The following is a 19329-nucleotide window of genomic DNA, read 5'->3' on the forward strand; positions in this document are numbered from 1 at the left end:
CAGCTGTACTGGAGTTGAAAAAAGACCTGCTTTCCACATCTTCTTCACTGAGGAAAGTAGCTTTTAAGATTTTACTGGAATATTCTCATCCACGTGAAGATCCTCCCTAATATTCCAAACATCCAGTTTTTCTAGACACCTTTAAGGAAGAACTGTGCTGAACACATTGTGGAAATCCTCAGAAATCAAACTCTGTTCATGTGTCCACTGAGACTTTCAGAGAATAGATATGGCATGATTTCCTGTCAGAAAGTGTATGTTTATTGACTTTTCTGTGGACAACTCTATAAACACCTCAATCAATGTGTTGCAAAGCAGAGGCCTGTATGTTTAAAGAAAACATCCTGCAGGTAGCATACATTATTTCAGATTCCGTATTTTTTTAACACATATCCTTTTTATTTTACTGAGTAAAGGGGCTTGCATATATATAGCATAAATTTCACTAAATTTCCAACTCCATTTACAAATATCCTTCACGGACCTAACATCTTCCTGATTATGTACATTTATCTCAGAAAACTTTTTTCTCTTTGTTTCTGTATTCTTTGCCTTTTGAAAGGTGAAAATCTAGGAGGCAAGCAAGACTGTGCATTTCTGGTAGTTTTGTTGCCTTTATGATCCTCCAAGCATTTCAGTAACAGACACTTCACAGGACAACTGTCATCTGACTTCTGCTACCCTGCTGATTACCCCATTCACATCACTAGAACATATATGTTCTGAGGACCCATTAATTTCCTAGGATGACCCAGATTAAAGGGTGCAGGGCTAGGCCCTGAAAAAACCCCAAGGAGTACCTGGGTTTTAGAATACTTACTACAAAGTAAATACCAGCAAAAACATTTGCCACATCAAAACTTCTACTGTTTGCTTTGTGCATTACAAATCATTCATAATACAGAGACAAATGTTAAACACCTTGGAACTGGAAAAGTAGTATTTTCAATTATTTGCATAGGTCTTGCAGACAGCCAAGGGTTATGTGATATGGAGAAAGCAGGGCCGCGTTTGTGCTTTATAGCAAATGAAATGGGATTACTTTATTTCTCCAATCAGACAGGGTGCAATTCAACACACTAACCTGTCAAGAAGTTAAACTGGTGGTTTTTTGGGTTTTTTTTGGTCTGGTTTTGTTTTGAATCAGGTTAGTTTTGTGATCTTGAATTCACCTTGCCATGTTACTGGATGGAAACAACGTCCATCCAGTAAGGAAGGAACAGAGTGCTATAATGTGCAGAAAGAGAACAGTCACCAGTGGAACATCCTGTCTTACTAGTTTGAGATAATATAACTTCCTCCTGTCCTGGCTTATAAAATGCCAAAATTTCTCATTGGAAAGTCCAAAAAGTATCTCTACTTGAAGATACATTTATACATTTCTGAAAGTTTGACAATGCTGATATACTGCAGACCTAAGCTAAAGCCTGATTTTGTTTTCCAGAATATGCATTTTCATATCTATTTCACTTACTGGGTCCAATCTGGTAAACGCAGCCTGAGGAAAATCAACCACAATCCCAGAAAGGCTATCCATGCTGTTTCTTCTACCTTTTCCTCAGCAACCAGGAGAATATCCACCTGGGATGTAGGAAGTCCTTCCAAGGGAAGGGATTCAGACCAAGATTCTCATCCTCCTAGGTGGGTGATTTGACTGCTTACATATAGAGAGCTATGGACAGGGACTCTATTCTCTCCCACCTACCCATATACCACCCAGATAACCATATATCTATCATTTTGTTATTCATTTTGTCATTCATTTTGTCAGAAACATACGACCACACTTTCCTACCTCCACAATACTGGAAGTAAGAACTAACAGTGTTCTCCTGGGATATGCAATATATAAGTACTTTCTCCAATAACTGTAAAGCAGAAGAGCTGCAATTTAAAATGACTGACGAGGCTCTTTTCTCCATGAAAATGAAAAAACTGTAGCACATTTCCATTTGACAATCACCAGCCTTCAGGGAAAAATGCAGGACATGACTTTCTCACATCATATAGTCTGTGATTCTTTTTGGGGTCTCAATTACAGCATTTGCACAAAACTTTCTACAGTTCAAAGACTGGCTGAAAAAAATGACTGCATGAAATATGCAGTCTCATAAGGAGCTGCAAAATAAAATTCTGGGGGAAAAAAAGCAAAACTTTGTTGTGTGCACTTATGATGCCAAGAGCTTGTTTTACCTAATATTCATATTATCATTGCTAACACCTCAGAAACATACTGGTAGATAAAAATTCACCTTACCCATAATCATCAATCAGGTGGGAACCAAGCACTACGACATCAAGCTCAAAAAACTGTGGTTCTGCCTTAATACCAAACATAATGGGAGCTAATTTTGAATAATCAGCACGGTTGCAAGTAGCAACACAAACACGAAGTTTGTGGTTGCTTCCATTCTTCTCCATGACTTCCTTTTGTTTCTGTTTTGAAAGATTCTTGAAGTACACCTCCTGACATAATAGAGAAAACAAGAAGAGTGTAATTAATAATAGTAATTTACTTACATCAAATATTAATCACTTCATGAACAATACACACAAGTGCAGCCCCAACTGTGGATACACAGTAACTACTCCACTTGTAATGGACACCTAGTACCTAACAGAACAAACGGAGTTCTGTTTCCAAAAGTTAGAACAGAAATTTTTTTTCCAGTTAAAACTCAATTTTAATACTTCTATTTCTACAAATAGTTTAAAAATTCTGTATAAACAATATTTAAGTGTTAGGAAGTTCAACTGTAATATAACAGTAAAATTACTTCTGCCTGCTCTGATGGAAACCTCTGTACAAGGAGAAAAACTATTCTGCCTTAGTAAACAAAAGAAAGAAAATCTCATATTCCAAATAAAAGAATGGAACAAATTGCTCAGATGCATCCACTGACAGACCCTGTAAACAAAAAAGTTTTTGACTAAGACAGCTTTTATATCTCCATTAAACACATTTTGGTGAGGTAAAGCAAGTTAAACATTTATTTCTAAAGCCTTATATACCCTTTTGTAGGCCAAAGTACATTAAGAAAATCAATAATACAAAACATCAAAATAACTCAAATTTCCTCTCCTGCTGAACAGGAATTACTGAGGTGTTGGCAAGAGTTTAAGTAAGTACCATCCTTTTAGTAAAAATCTAATGTTATGTCAGATTTTTTGCTCCACTCTGCAGATGGAACTTTTTCCAGATTAATGGACAAGGCTTGACTCAAAGCAGTATCAATCTCTCTACTGATTTTGCCAGCTAGAAAAGCATGACAGCACATGATAATATTAACAGGAGCAATTCCATGCTCCTTTCAGACTGCATTCAGATTTTTTCAGTAACATCTAAAAGGAAGGCTACTGTGACATCACAGCCTCGTGAAACTTAAAAAATTCATCAATCTTTCAAAATTTCCCTATTTTTAAGACATAGTTTAGGTTCCATCACATGTGACTAAACAATGCTTTGGTGTAATAGCAACATTAGGGTGATCAGGAATCTATGCCAAGTTGTCAAAGGTAAAGTGGTATCTCTAGTCCCCTTGCAATCCATTACAGCTCTGCAAAACTATGAGTGGCAGTGACACCAGCCAGACTCAGATATAACAGACCCCACTGCTTTTCCTCATTTCTAAAACAACCTCTCTTCGGAGGTGGTTCTGAGCAGGATGTCCTGTCATTATTTATGTTAAACCAGCCACTAATTCAAGTAAAATGGTGATCAAGACGTGAATGCCACTTCTGACATACCTATAAGCTAGTCTTTGAAACTGCATGAACAATATTAGTAAAACTAGAGGCAAACCTCTCCCAAAACTCTTCAAGTTGGCCATTGTTGCATATATATTCTATATTATATAAAACAAGAAGCCAAACTAAAAAAACTGCAAAATAAGGAAGTGACAAAGCAAACTTATCTGAAGTCTGCTAACTCCAAGTCTGTTAGCTGTCTGAGCTAGGACCAACATGACCCGTCTGACAATGCAGTTTCTTTTCATTTATGCCAAGCAGTCTTTTAAGAAGAAGAATAGTTCCCTGTCCTCCTTTTTTCTTCAAGCATTGTCTAAAATTCTAAAAACCTTCCATCTAGACACAGAACATACCATCTCCTAAAACAGCAGGTCTGTAAGTTGAGAAAAAATAAAATTCCTTTTTTCACCATTTTTTCACAGATCCAACAGAATTGAATCACTAGTTTACATATCTTTCCAGCCATGAAGATCACATTTAATTACAGGTAGTATTTGGCTATAATAATGGTCTCTTGAAATAATTTTAGATGTAGATGTGGAGACACTCCAAATCTGTCTGAATTGACTAGAATCAAAGGCCATTCCTGGTATTTGTCCATTTCAACTTCTGTTGACATTACATTTCAAAGCAGAATTATTTCCAGTACTGCCTTAAAACTCTGTAACACAGTAGTTTCAAAAAGCTGCCAAGTAAGCCACACACTGGCCTTGGTGCAGACAGGTTTTCTATTGCTGTCAATTTTAAAGAGCTGCTTATCTGAAGAACCAAAATATTTACCCTAGCATAAGGTAGGTAACAATGCAATATAATTATCAACTGCATGTGGAAATCTGGAAATAATTAAATTGGCTTATTGTTTCCTAGGATAACTTGGGATGGTTCCTAAAGAAACATGTGATGTGTTGCTACATCACAGTTTGGTAGCAGACATTATTCTATCCTGACTCCAAACTTTTCTGAGCCTAAATGCAAAAATAATTCTGTATTTTCAGACAGTAGTCACTGTCAAAAAGAAATGGCCAAGTCCCTTCAGCCATTAACAGCAATTCCTTCAAGCAGAGCTGTGATGCCCTAGCTACAAAATTTTCTTACCACTGTGGTTTTAGAATTTATTATCAGCTTTTGCAGGCAAGTCATCTCTTTTCAGGACTGTTCATCAAAATTATTTGAAATAACGAATCACTAATATTTGCCTCTTACTTTCTAGATGTTTGACAATATACTGAGTTTGATCTACATACAACTCTCTAGCTGGGGGCCACCTTGCAGGGACTAGCAATCTTTAGAAGAAGGGAGAAGAAATAAAACAGTCTTCCACAAAGGACTACTTGAAATACTTAATCTCCATGTGCTTTGGTCTACTGCTTTTCTATATCCCATCCTAAAGATTTTAGATTATTACAGATTCAAGGACTTTTTAAGACTGGAAAATTCTGGGCCAGACTTTACAGCAGCCAAGCAGCTACTATTTCTGTTAGCAGTCCCCAGAGCATGAGACACCCCTCGATCATGGCTTCACAAACAAATGACACCACCTGTATACTCTATATTCTACATTCACGCCTCTGAAACACTGGGTTATAAAATCAAAGACCCTGTCTCTACACTCTGCGTATGCCCATATTGAGGGCAATTTCATCTTCCCAACTGCTTTGCCATGTGGCATACAGGTTATTCTGCCCTGAACTCTTCCCACACTCTGTACCAGTATGTGTATTCCCATCACCCTTCTCTACCCGCCCGCTCAGCCATCGGTTCTACATCGCCTGTGTCCACACACACCCAGGGCCTCTTCCTAGACCCAGTGCTGGTGACCAAACATCAAACAACACCCTCAAACGCCTCTGTGAGGGTGGAAAAGCATCCATCGCCCTGAATATGTTTTAGGGCAAAAAATGCTCCCCACCATTCCCCCCATGAATGTGGCTGATGTCTTCACCAGGCCCCTTCCTGGTGCAACGGATCAACCCCTGTGCTTCTCCAAATACTGACACACCAAGAATCACAGAATATGATTACTCCAATGCTGAACTGGAAGAGAACCACGAAGATCATCGAGTCCAACTCTTATTCCTGCACAGGATACCCCAAGCATCCATGTTCCCGAGAGCATTGTCCAAATGCTCCCTGAGCCCTGTCAGGCTGGTGATGTGACCACTTCCCTAAGGAGCCCGTCCCAGCCACCCTCGGGGTGAAGTGCCTTTTACTAATATCCAGCCTAAACCCGCCCTGACATTTCAGGCCATTCACTTGTTACAAAAGTCTGCCCAGGTACTCCCTCCCTCCCGCACATCCCGGGACAAGCCACGCCTGCGGCCCGCCGCTCTCTGTGTTCCTCTGGACAGTGTCCCCGTGCGCACCTTTCCCTCGCGGGGGCTCTGGATCCCCGCTTTTCCCGGAGACCCGCGCCCGCATCTCCGGGGCTGTGGATCCCCGCATTCCCGGCCCGCGCGCTGCCCCGCCCCCAGGCGCAGTCGCGCCCCCGCCCCCGCCGCTCCCGCCCCGCCATCTCCCCGCACATCTGCGGCGCCCCGGCCCGGCCCGGCCCGGGCTCTGCGCGGCCGCCTCGCAGTCACCTTGCCCTGCGCCACGACCGCGGCAGCGGCGCCGGACCGCTCGCATCCGCCGGCAGCAAGCCCCGCCCTCGCAGGAAGTGAGCGAGGAGGAGGGCGCTGCCCCCCGCCGCGCCCCGCCGGCCGCGGGGGCCCGAGGCCCGAGCGGATCCTGGAGCCCGGGGCCCGGGGCCCGAGCGGGCGCCGGGCGGGCGGCGCGCGTCCGTAGGGCCGCACGCAGAATCACAGAACCAGTTAGGTTGGAAAAGACCTCTGAGGTCATCGAGTCCAACTTAGGACCCAACAACTCCCTGTCAGCCAGACCATGGCACTGAGTACCACATCCAGCCTTTCCTTAAACACCGCTAGGGACGGTGACTCCATTGCAATGGCAGCCCGTTCCAATGTCTAATCAGCCTTTCTGTGAAGAAATTCTTCCTAAAGAGGAACCATGTCGTTGAGGTGGGACAGCATCTTCTTGTCGGTTTATATATGGAATACTCCATATATACACAACGAGGTAGCTAGTTAAAACGGCTGGATGACCTCACGGCTTCAGTGGCGACTGCCATCGTGTTAAGAGCTTTTAAAGTGAGGGCTGTCAGGGAACTAGGGGCTGTGGGGTTGCTGTAGGAGATGCGCAGTTAGGCCAGACAGCCTACAGGGGTATATGGAAGAATAAGGCTGTAGCCTGATCATGCGGGCTGTGAGGAACTGCAGGCCTCCAGTCAGAGCATCTGCCAGTAGCTCATGAAGGGTGCCTGGGTGTGATGCAGAATTTTATAATTTTGGCATTAATTCAGCCCAGGGCGTCGCCAAATCACAACTTCATTAGCATGCAGCACAATCAAAAAAGCTGTTAAACCAACTACCAGGTTTTGCTGTCATCTGTGTTCCAGATGACTGTAAAAGAGATGTGGTTTGTTTTCTCAAGCTGGAGGCGTTTTGAGGTCAAGCTTCACATTAGTGAAGTGACTGTGACTTGGATCCTAGCTCAATATCTGAGGCACCATGTGTAACATCAGCAACCTATGCTCACTATATTCTGCTATGGAAACAACTACCTAAAACATTTCAGTAGCTGAAGTGGTGTCACACAGTCCTAGTAAATGGACAATTCTTACCCCTTTTTTATCTCTCTGATTTCACATTTGTGTGGCTGGAACCCGAGCCTAGTGCACCAGGGCCGCATCTGAACAAGCCTGTACAACATTCAGCTATTTGGTACCTGAACTTTGCCACAGTTTTTCAGTCCAGATTGTATCTTTGTTTATCCATATAATACCTGAGGGGTCTCAAATCCCTTCTAATTTTGCCCTTTAATTCTTAGAAAGATTAGGTGTAAAAGTGACTCCTGTCTGACATGCCTAGAAGAAAGTAGGTGCAAGGAATGAGACAGTTGCATTTCTGGCCTTTACCAGGGAGAAAAAGGTTGACTTTCCTAGCAGTTACAAATATTTGTTTAAAAAGACTTTAAGAAACAATTACTGAAGTCCTCAGCTAAAAGAAACAATATCTTCAATAGTGATTATTAAAGTAAAAACTCTTAAAGACTTGCCATTGGGAATTTAAAGTGATGATCTGACTGTTTCCCAAGAGAGGTAGAAAGGATCTTATCCTATGCTGACATCAGAAAGTCCTCAGACAGCTGTGGTTCAGTGAGTCATAGCTCTGCAAAGACTCAGTGTTTTGAGAATATTGCAGCACACCCACTTCTGAAGTTACCAGGCATCTTTGCCTGCAATACTGACCACATGCAGTAATAGCAACTGAAAGGCATCTTAGGTTCAATTCTTGTCCAATTTAAATGATTGTCAGTGTTCTCTGCATCACTAGATTTACTTTGTGCACATTGCTTAAAAACCCATGTACATTCTGGAAATGCCATATTAAATAAATATGAATTGTCTCTGGTAAACGCTTTCAGGTTATGATAAGCTTGCCAGCATATCTATGTTTGGTTTCACTGAAATACTGAAGAAGAGCCTGAATCATATTTGAGCATGAGAGTGTGGAGTGTGAACATATGGACAGACTCTGGTTTATACTAGTACTAACACAGCTAGAAGCAACTACATTGAGAGTTAATTACTCTTACGACAGCAACTCTTCATGTGATTTTTCTGTAAATGTTCTAATGGTGTTTCAGCATGTTGCAGTAAAAGGTGCAGAAGAAACAAGAACATTTATGCTCCTTTTGGTTATTTCTCACAGACCTCACATATTACATAAACGAGAATAAATTTTTCTTGTTACTGAGTGAGCCCTGCCTCAAGGCTTCCCAGCAGAGAGACAAATACTGTGCAGAGAGATGAGATGGGAGGAGAAGCCTCAGCCCATAAACTGCCTGCTCCAGTTGGTTTTATGCTTTGCTGCTCAAAATCTCCAATGACACTGTGAAAAGTGCCTTGACAAGGCCTGTGGCTGTGAAGGGGTTCATTAGAGGAGTAGGGTCTCAGTATCCAGAAAATTGATTGGCACTTCCTCATCAGAAAGCTTTGCAGGAATAGTAATGACTTTGCAGAGACTAAATGGTCATTAGTGTCAAAGTGTTGGGAAACGTTGGAGATGAGGAGCTTACTAATTTTGGGAGAGGTCATGTTGCTTAAGATCTAAACAGAAGAGCCAAGATCAGTGGGTTTGGTTTGGAGATGGTTTGGATTCATTGGAAACCATCCTGCAAAAGGTGAAAGGTGCTTAACTGGGATGGTTGGTGCACGACTGTGCCCAGGAGATGGATAGTGTGGACAGACAGAATCAGTAGCACTTTGATCTTCAGCACTGTGTGTTGCTTATTCCCTTCTGAAAGCAGAGCATTATAACTTTTCATCATATACATGATGTGAATCTTTATTACTTCTCCTTTTCTACGTCCATTTTATGTATGTCAAAGACACATGCTGAGAGTAAGAAAACTTCTACTACGGTTTCCAAAAGCAGCTGAACATATGAATTCTGTACTGTCTAAACAGTACAGAAACTAAAACACCTGAAAGCAACTTGAATTTTAAAGATCAGGGCTTTCAGAAAAGCAGGCCCTTCTGACACAGCCAAACTGATAACCTCTGAAGATTCTGGCAAGGTAGTGTTCAGCTACTGTGAATGCACTCCATTACAAATATCCCTTGCAGGAAGAGACCACGTACCATGCACTACACGATATAAGGAGAATATAAACAGTTACACACAGTAGGGAAAGCCTAACAAATTTTACCTTCCTGCATTTTCCTGTTTGTTCTTCCTGGTTAAAACTACCAGGTGAGGTGGGCAGTTAATAGCAATTGTGGGCAACCACATCACAGTTTGTATCTGATGTTCCAGAGAAGGGGAAGAGATCAGGGATAAGACAATGCCATAGATGCTATGAAGAGGGAAATTTGGAGGTTTATTCTCATCACAGCAAAGATCTCTTACATCTTTGCTCAGTGTCTTATACTGACACAAAATGGGCATTTACATATAGCTAAGATTGTAAGACATGGAATTCCGAGCTAAGGGAGAAGAAATCAATAACTATAGGAAAATTTGTTCTTTGTCTCTAGAAAGATACTGTCCAAAGAAATCAATGAAGCTGGTGCAAGGAGACATCTTATGAGTAGCAAGGTGAAGATCAGTTTCTTTCCCCAAGTAACAAGTAATAGACAAGAGGAAATTACCTCAGGGTGTGCCAGTGGAGGTTTATTTTTGGATATTCAGAAATATTTATTCACTGTATATTTATTTATATAAATATCAAACATTATAAGCAACTGCCCAAGGAAGTACTGGAGTTATCATCCCTAGAATTATTTAAAAGGCACATAGATGTGGCACTTATGGAAATGATTTAATGTTGGATTTGGCAGTGCTGTATTAATGGTTGGACCTGATGACCTTAAGGTTCTTTTCCAATCAAAATATTCCATGAGTTGGTGTTAAAATTAGGTGCTTCAAAAACCCAAGTAACAAGCAGAATTGTGAATCTCATTGACATAATTAGGAATTAGGTAAAAAGCATCCGATACTTTTTTTTCAGAGTTTCCAATGTTCTATAGTAGTCCCTTTTTTTTTTCCTTACTGGCAAGATGGCAGATTTTGGTGTCTGATGTGGTAACAAAATAATGGCATTTGCACATATGCTATAAAATGTGAGTAAAGTTTATTGTAACTAGCTAGAGTTGTAGATGTGATAGATACACAGCATAAAAAGCAACCTCTGTTGTAGATCAGGAGTGTGTATGTAGGCTAGGATAATATCCATCTGAAACCCACGCAAAGCACTGGAAAGAGTACTGGAAACCTCAATAGTTGGTTTTTCTTTTTTTTTTTTACCCAGTTCATTCAATGTCTTGAGCCTTTATCCTAATTTCTGCTAAAAAACCACCAAGCCACAAAACTTTTCTTTCCCACTCTGTCTAAAAACAGTGGAACTGACCCACTTTTTGCTGTCATCATGTGACTAACTCTGCTTATGTGATCAGTTTAATTCTTCAAGTGTCTGTTTTCTTCACTTGTAACCAATGCTGTTAAGGTTATGGCTTGTCTGTTTCTTCTGAAGCTCCACTTCTTGTACAGTCCTGCTGGAATGATTGCTGCTGATGATTTTTTGACACCTATCAGACATCCACTGGGAAAGCTGATGCAGTTCAACATACCCAATCTGGCTTTAAACCAGTTGGTCTTGATCAATGATGGCAGCTTAGGCTGGGGTGGTTCTTGTAGTCTTAATTCTTCCTCTTACTGTGCCGTGCATCTACACCCTTTGATCAGTAGACAATGTAGTTCACTGAAAACAACTTGGGGTATGTTAAAAATGGAATGAGTAAAGCTGCTGTACATACTCAGAGTGTATTTGGATGTGATCCAGCACAGGATGAACTTGATTGGAAGCTGTCATCACTAGGTGAGATAGTGAGTATCTTTGCAAAATAGAAGATCCCAATTTCCACCTCAGGTACAGGTGGGAGAATTATTTGTTATATATGAATATATCTATCTATCTATCTATCTATCTATCTATCAATCTATCTACCTATCTATCTATCTATATCTAAATACCTGGTTGAGGAAACCATGCAGAAGAAAGAGCCAACTCTGCAACAGCCAAAGATGCAAATGCCTCTCATTTGTGAAAGTCTGGAAAGGAAGTTCTGTTAAGCTTTCCCAGTTCTGACGTTAAGACTGCCTACTTTTTTCACTTTAAATTGACATGAAGTGCTGAAAAGAAAGTTAAAAAAGAAAGTCTGGCAGGAAGGAGGAGTCAAACTCTGGCCACTTCTCACTATTAATAAATACCTCCCATATTGCACACTGGTCCAGAGATTGCTCTTTGCTGTTCCTGTCCAACTGGTTGTTCTTTTTTTTCATCTTTCCTAATCCTTTTCAGGCTCTTTGGCATCCTACCTCAATGCAACTGTGTTTTTCAATGTGACTATAAGACTACAAATATTTGAAATATTGTGTCTTCTTCTCTGGTAATTGCTAATTTCTAATTTTAAGGAGTACTAATTCTACTACATAATTACAAAAAAAAATCCATTAAGAAGTGATCCATTATCAGGATTAAAGAATTAAAATAGTAAACATGTATTTCCACTCTTTATGCCATCTTAAAAAAAATTCTTTCATGTGTAATTTGTGGATTTTGGCTATTAACTAAGACAAAAAAATGTGATGAAAGAAGAAAATGAGATTGTAGAGTTACTGTACAAAGGAGATAGTCAGTTTACATTTAGTAAGACAGATGAGGAAATTTTGTGAGACAGAGGATATAAAATGGACGAAGTGTAGCAGTAACTACCCTTCACTAAGTCTAGATTTTTCTGTCTTTTAACACACTAGGTATTATTAAGTGAGTTATTCAAATGTCTCCTTTAAACATGTGACTCTCAGAGGAATCTTAAATCTTAGTCTATTACATGGCTACTATAATTCCCTGAAACAATTTCAGATTTTCCATTTGAAGAAGCTTGTAGAGATGCAACAGAAGGCTTAAGTGCCAGTCAAAAGCACAGTGGTATCAAGTATTCCACAAAAGTACATCTGTGTTTTTAATTCTGGGTCAAGAATAAAGTCTCCTTGTTTTTTGATGTATCTGTATGCCTTATTTTCATTATCAGACATGTCCAGAAAAAGTTTGGTTTTTATAAACAACAAATAAAAGTCAAGAAAAGTATGAACAAGCACAAATTTTAAAAAGTGGTTTTGTTTCTAAAGCCTTTAACCAACAAACCATCAGTAAATTTGCTTTGATTGGACAGTAAATCAAGATCTTGATGATGAAGAGTAAATCTTTGGAATGCAGGATGACATTTAGAAAAAAAACGTTAAAACCCCCACATGCTAAATTGCCATTTACTTCTTTCCTTCCAGCTTTCTGATACTAATCTGGAAAAAAAAAATCACATGAAGAGCATCTGAGTCAGTTGTTATTTTAGAATAGTCTGATTTTCTCAGCTTGATTTGCTATCCATGTTCTTTTAGTAAAGCTTTGATTTAGTACCAGATGTTTTAATGAATAATTGTCCAGAATTACAGAGACATATAAGTAACTGCTAAAATATTCCCTCATTTTTGCAGGAAGAGCAACTCTACAACAGACGTTCTAATAGACACCCATGTCCTTAGGCTGTGCTGAGTCCCTCTGGGAAAGACCATACATTACATAGAAAATAGCAGCCTGTTTTCCCAAGGCCTTCTGTGTGCCGTGGTGTAGGAGGTTACTCAGAATCATGTGGATACAGACCACTTTCTGACTGGTCTGCTGCTGAGGCAGTATTTATAAAAAACTCAGCCTGAATGTATCTGACAATGAGACTCCAGGTTGTGAAAGGCTCTTCCTCTTATTTTTCCTGTGCTTTTTGAAACCCTCTTGTGTGTCTTTGAAAGGCAGTTATAAAATACTGGCATTGTGTGGCATGCTCTCACACCTGTTTTTTCTCATACAAAGATCCAATGATTTCAGCTCAATCTTTTCATTAGAATTAAAAATTGATTCCAGTTGTAAGAAAAAGCAAAAAATTTGAACGTGATTTTGAGAAAGACAATCCTGTAGTGTCAAAGCTAAGTACTTAGTGGAAAAATCCCTTGACTCTGCCCTAGTGTCAGTTTTACATAGCCCATAAAAATCTGCCTTCCCCAGGCAGCACAGGGTATTTCTCAACACCTCCAGATCTCAGGGAGACCTGGTGCCAAATCTGAAGTCAAAGCTGGCTAGAACACAAGAGGAAAGGAAGGACAGGTAAAGAAAAGCTTCAGAGAAACTGACATGGTAGGACATTCAGATTGAAATGGAACAGGCATTCCTTGCATGATAGGCACACATCTTTTGCTTTGTATTTTGGCAGACATCACCTCTGATATCTGTTGCACACCCTTTAAGCATGCAGAGAGCTATATAGCTCCTGGTAGTTAAAACCAGCTGTCAGTCAGCCACAAAACCTGCTCTACAGGGGACAAAGTCAATGGCCTGGGGCAACCAGCAGGACTACTTCCTGCAGTGGCACTGCTGGTCAAAGAGCAAGGATTCTGGACCCCTCCCTCCCATGAGTCCTGGTCCCCTCTCCAGTGCCATCTTCCCAGCCTTTCTGTACTTGCTATCCTCCCTGCTGTACGGCTCTCCTCTGCCTTCTCCCCAATGTTGTGTTGACTTGACCTGTTGGCTGAATGCCTTCTAAGAAAACCTGCCTGAAAAATTAGCCCACAGAGCTCAAGTCCCCTTGTTATCCCGCCTGTCATGTCTCTTCTCCCAAACCCTGTCCACATCCTGCTTGACAGTGAATCCTTGGAGTGTGCATCCTTTCTTCCTTGTACTTGTATAGCACCTGGAGGTGCTATAGGTACATCAACAAAATTAAACTGGAAATTATTCTGGACTCTTGCTGAGACCACCCTCCAGGGTGGGTGAGCCTAATGTGGGTGAATCTAATTTCTCATCTCCCCAGTAGTAGAAAGGTAGTCACAGTTACAAGGAACGTTGTGCTAGCTTTGGGAAGGTCACTACCTCCCCACAACTTGCTATGGACTGGGCAATGAAAAGAATCCAGAGAGAAAGGGCACAAATGGGCAACCATTCAGCACAGGTCTCACGAGAACTTCTAAACGCCCAGAACATCAGCCAGCACGGCCCCAGATCCCGTGTGCCCGGTGGAGACACGGAGATACAGAGGCGGGTCCCGCGATGGCCCTGGAGACGGCGCCTGCCGTGGCATCCTCGCCGAGCGGGCAGGGCAGCTCCCTCCCGGGTGCATCCCCCCATGCCGGGAGCCAGCTCGGCGCAGGGCTCGGCGGAGCGCTGCCTCCCCGGCCGCCCCGCGGGGCTCAGCCGCGGCACGGCTCAGCCCCCGGCCCGCCCGCGGCCCCCCGCGCCCAGCCCTGACTTACGTGGGGGCCGCGGGCCAGCGGCTCCCGGCGCGGCGGCGCGTTCGTCCCCATAGCGGCCGCCAGTCCCCGCCGCTTTCCCGGGCCGGCTCTGCCGCTGCCAAGCCGAGAGACACCCGCGGCCGGGACCGGGGCCGGGGCCGCGCCGGGACCGCCCCGCAAGCGCCGCGCTCCGCCCGCCGGCGGGAGGGGTGCGCGTACGGCGCTGGAAGGCGATGGAGGATCGAGGGATGAGAGGCTGTGCTGAGACGGCTCGGTATTCCGGAGTGGTCCAGGCCTCCAAGGCTTTAGCGCTGCGTGCGGTATCCCCGCAGGGCAGCGTGGGAAGCGGGGTCCTACTCCGGATATCCCCCGGTATCGTCTCCTAGCGCTCCCATGTACCTCGGGGAGCCATTCCCCGGCTGGGTACCCTCAGGGCACTCACAGCGGTGAGGAAATACAGGCAGCTTTACTGCTGCCAAGCATATTTGTGAATATTACCCGCTAATATCCATGACACCTAGTGTGTTTAACATCACCAAGACTACCCAGATCCGGTCAGAACAACAGGAATCTGCAGCTGTCTCAAGACAAGGAACTAGCCAAGTGAGTCTTCCCAAACACAGGTTTGGAAGGCAGCAGCAGCCAGAGCTTCACAAGCCTGATTTATTTTCTTCTTGTCCCAAGACAATGTTTCAAGGCTGTGACATGCTGTGTCTTGTAGCTGTACCTCTGCCCCTTGGAAGTCCTGGGGCCTGCATGTGTCCACCCTTTTGTGGGTGTGTCCCAAGGGAGCTCTGAAGTCACCTTTCTCATGCAGAGCCCCAAGCTGCTCTAGACACCTATGTGACCACAAATTTCTGGGTCATGTTGGGGTGCTTGCTGTTTTTTTGTGGATGTCTGTGATTTTTGAGATGTGTGCCATAGTGTTTGCAGAGAAATTGCTTGTCTCCAGCCGTTCTCCCCTTTCCTGCTTGTTTTTCCTGGAACACAGATTTCAAAGTAACACATAAATTTACAGCGTTTTACTCAAGTAAGCAGGTCAGCACACAGTACCTGTAAATTTTTCTGACTGGCTTTTTCTCTGTGACCAGATTGACACCTGTACACAAATAATTCAACAGTAGTGGCCATGACTATTGCTGTGATATTCTTTTAATTCACATCAGCGTGCTCTACTGGTATCTGTTTTGATTCCTCCCATATATCCATGGCAGTTTATAACTGGCAATTTATAATTCTTTTGCATTCTATTACCACAATGTTTTCCTAGCTGCTCATTTTATCCAGTTAAATATCTACAAGGTAAGTTACTAAATAAAACATCAGAACAAAAGGAAGGACAATAAAGCAGCACAAAAGACTCTAAAAAGGTGGTCATTTGTAGAATTGGAGAAGGAGACATTTTCTTAGTTTGCTGTGAACTGTACATTGCATTTCCCCCCCATTTTACACAGTGTGCAGATCTATGTGATTCTCTTTTCAATATATTTTCATTGTGAATTCTTTGCTGTTGTTTTCTTTCTTTGTCTCAGAAATACACATAATTTTTTTGGTCTCTAGTCTAATCTGAAACCCAGCAGTGTTACACTGGGTTCTATTGAAGCCTCATCCTGCACATATGTATTTTTAGTTCCTATTTCTTCTCAGCATTGAAACATCCAATTAACAGATTTTCTTCCCCCAGGGCTGCATTACACTGGTGTACATGTGTAAGCATACACATAAATATATATGTAGTTATATAAGTTTTTAACATATTTGCTGGTTGTGGGAGCAAACAATCCATATTGAAATTTCCCTTTGTGAGATACTTGGTTTCTAAAATTTCTTTGTTGTTGACAAAAATAGAACCTTAGATTTAGAACTTGAGGCTCTATTTTTTTTCCTCTGGGACAACACTACTAAAAAAAAAAAAAAGTCCAAATTCCCTTGGGCTTCTCCAAAGAGCATTTCTTTCTAACTGTACTTTTCCACTTTTGCAAACATTTGTCATCCTGTTTCTTCAAATGTCACTGATCATTTGTTTGGCATGGGACCTTTACTTCCTACTCTACTAATGAATAGTACTGTTAGAGATGGGCCTTTGTTTTGGATTGATACAAATGCAAGTTCATTTATTTAGCTAATTTTTTTTCCTTTACTGTACTGTAGTCTGTAGTGTACTGTACTGTATTAGTGCACTGTATTCTGTAGCACTGCAGAAAATTCTTCTCTGCCAGGAACTGTGTCTGTTGTGCTACAGGACTTTTTACTTTTCCTGAAACTTAGCAAAAGCAGGAGCCCAAGAGTCTGGGATGTTAGCCTGGGACGTTATTGGGTCTACTCTGAAAACTCACCAACTCCTTCAGACAAATGAGCACCCCTGAGTGCTTGTAGGGAGAGTCAAGTGTTTCTTGGGCCATCTGAGTTGCACTGGTGTTTTACCCAGTGTGCAGAAAATCATATATTTGGAGGTGCAATAAAGTATTCCCAAGGTGTTTGAGGCTCTCAGTATTATGTGCCTTTGTCCTGGCCTCCCCAGCTGAAAGATGATTGTTATTCTCAGGCAGCCTCTACAGACATACCTGTGTAGGTGCAGAAATTCCTAAGTGTAAGGCTTTATTCAGGAGGGATGGCACGGGCTGCATAAAGTGAACCTTTAACAAGGTTTTCCCTCACTATCTCTCAATTTAGAAGAACAACAGGTCATTTCTATAATATGTCCATGTCCTGGTTTTAGGTGGGATAAGTTAATTTTTGTCTGAGTAGATGGTATAGTGTTGTGTTCTGGATTTAGTATGAGAATAATGTTGATAACAGACTTATATTTTCAGTTGTTATTAAGTTTATAGTAGTGTTTATACTAAGTCAGGGAATTTTCAGCTTCTCCTGCCCTGCCATCAAGAAGGCTGGCAGGACACAAGAAGCTGGGAGGGGACACAGCCAGGACAGCTGACTCCAACTGGCTACTGGGATATTCCATACCAAATGATGTCATGCTTAGTATATGAACTGGGAAGGAAAGCTGTCTGGGGCCTGCTGCTTGGGAAGTGGCAGAATCAGTGAGCAGAGAGCAATTTCTTTGTGCATCACTCATTCTTTTATATATTCTAACTATTATTATCGTTGTTGTTGTTGTTGTTCTTGTCCTTGTTATTATTAATCATCACCACCATCATTATTAATATGTTCTCTCTGTCCCCATTAAACTGTCCTTATGAAAAGCCAGAAGTCTGAGTCTGCTGATTCTCTGACCCTCCCTGATGAGAGGGTGGACTGAATGAGCAGCTGTGTGGTGCTTCATTGCCAACTGGGGTAAAACCACGATAGTCCACCACTCCTTCTCTGCATACAGGACAAGTGGAGAGGGTTGTGTTCTCCTTAATCTTCAGTAGGCTTGTGAGACACCTGAGGTTGTGCAAGCGACTTGGACCTAACTGAGCGCCTGCCTTCTCACACAAAACCAGACCTTCAAGTGCCTTATCTTGTCTTCTGGCCTCTCCTTTAAGGAACAAGTCTTGGTAAAAGGCTGTTGCCCAATGTCAACTCTGTCTAAAAGAAATACTGCATTTTAAATAACATATTAGTCAATTTTTATCAATTTGGCAGAAGTTTCAATTTCTCCCTCTCTTCTCCTGCGTTGATGAGACCAGTGACTTGCAAATAGCAATAACCCCATTGAACAGGGTGTTCTGAGGAAGAGGAAACTGCACAGGGAGCTCAAATTGAGCTGCTTGCATTGCCTTCTGCTGGCCAGGTAGGGCAGCTGACACATTGCTGACAGCAGCCTGGCTGCTTGATAATGAAAGAGGAATAAAAAAGGCTTTGTTTTTGTAAAGTTGTATGTCATATTAAAATGGGTATAGTCACACATAAGACATACACGTATGACTTCACACAGCCATGTCTGCTTTCCACTCATCTTCACTGACCTTTTCTATTGAAAAGAAGGTAGTATCACCCTTTTCCTGCTAGTATTGCCTAGGCTTTCAACACTACCTTACAGGTTTACTTGATCTCTTGGCAGTTTATACAGTTTGGAGACTTATGCCCTGCCCAAGTGATGAGGTATTAGATGTGGAGGAAGCTGAAGTGTGGACATGGATGATTCGTATAAGTTTTTTTCTGCTCCTTTGTGGGCATTCAGAGCACTGAGGTGGTGTTGCAGGAAGCTGAGAGTAAATGTTAAGTCCTCTGACCCCTTCTAGGATATACTTACTTCTCTCTGCTTTAGGGCAAGGAGGGACAGAAGGAACTTTTCAAGTAATCTCTGATTAAACAATTGACCTTGCTTTACTACATTTTCTTGCTTTACCCTCCTTTATTTACCTCCAGGCTGTTCCTGTAAAAAAGCATGTGAAGAACGTCCACTAAGAAAAGAGCAGACTACTGTTATATAGTTCATGCAGGCTCAGCTGAAGATGTTACCACAAACACTGGAGGAATTCAGTACAACAATTAGCACAGTAAACTTGCTGAAGGAGAAAGAAAGGTCTGAACTTCCAGACTGACAGAAATAAAGTTGATTTCTACCAGCCACTGCCACGAGGGACTGTGGAAGAGGCAGACGAGCTGGGGCCTTCCCCTACCCTTTTCATCTGCTGCATGAGTGCCTGACCAGAGTATCTGAAAGAAGTGGGATATGGATCCTGGACCCACAACAGCAGAGACTCTGCATCAAGAGGGAGGTGAATGGAAAAGCTCTGGG

General features: G+C 42.1%; 1 protein-coding gene across 3 annotated transcripts in view; it reads right to left on the minus strand.

Annotated features, from left to right (window-relative positions):
• GNE (glucosamine (UDP-N-acetyl)-2-epimerase/N-acetylmannosamine kinase) overlaps positions 1 to 14841 on the minus strand; it is a 33716-nt gene extending 18875 nt beyond the window's left edge. The window contains exons 1-2 of one of the 3 annotated variants that reach the window (XM_038123884.1): positions 14664 to 14841; positions 2258 to 2466 (exon numbers count right to left, since the gene is read on the minus strand). In XM_038123884.1, the coding sequence (XP_037979812.1) occupies positions 2258 to 2466; positions 14664 to 14714 (260 nt within the window). In that variant the 5' untranslated portion in view covers positions 14715 to 14841. Of the gene's footprint in view, positions 1 to 1474; positions 1638 to 2257; positions 2467 to 6326; positions 6478 to 14663 lie in introns of those variants that run through there. The other 2 variants (XM_038123887.1, XM_038123885.1) reach the window with 2 other exon arrangements.
• Between the last annotated feature and the right edge of the window lie 4488 nt (positions 14842 to 19329).

The sequence above is a fragment of the Motacilla alba genome, chromosome Z, assembly GCF_015832195.1.
Source record: "Motacilla alba alba isolate MOTALB_02 chromosome Z, Motacilla_alba_V1.0_pri, whole genome shotgun sequence".
NCBI classification, from domain to species: Eukaryota; Metazoa; Chordata; class Aves; order Passeriformes; family Motacillidae; genus Motacilla; species Motacilla alba.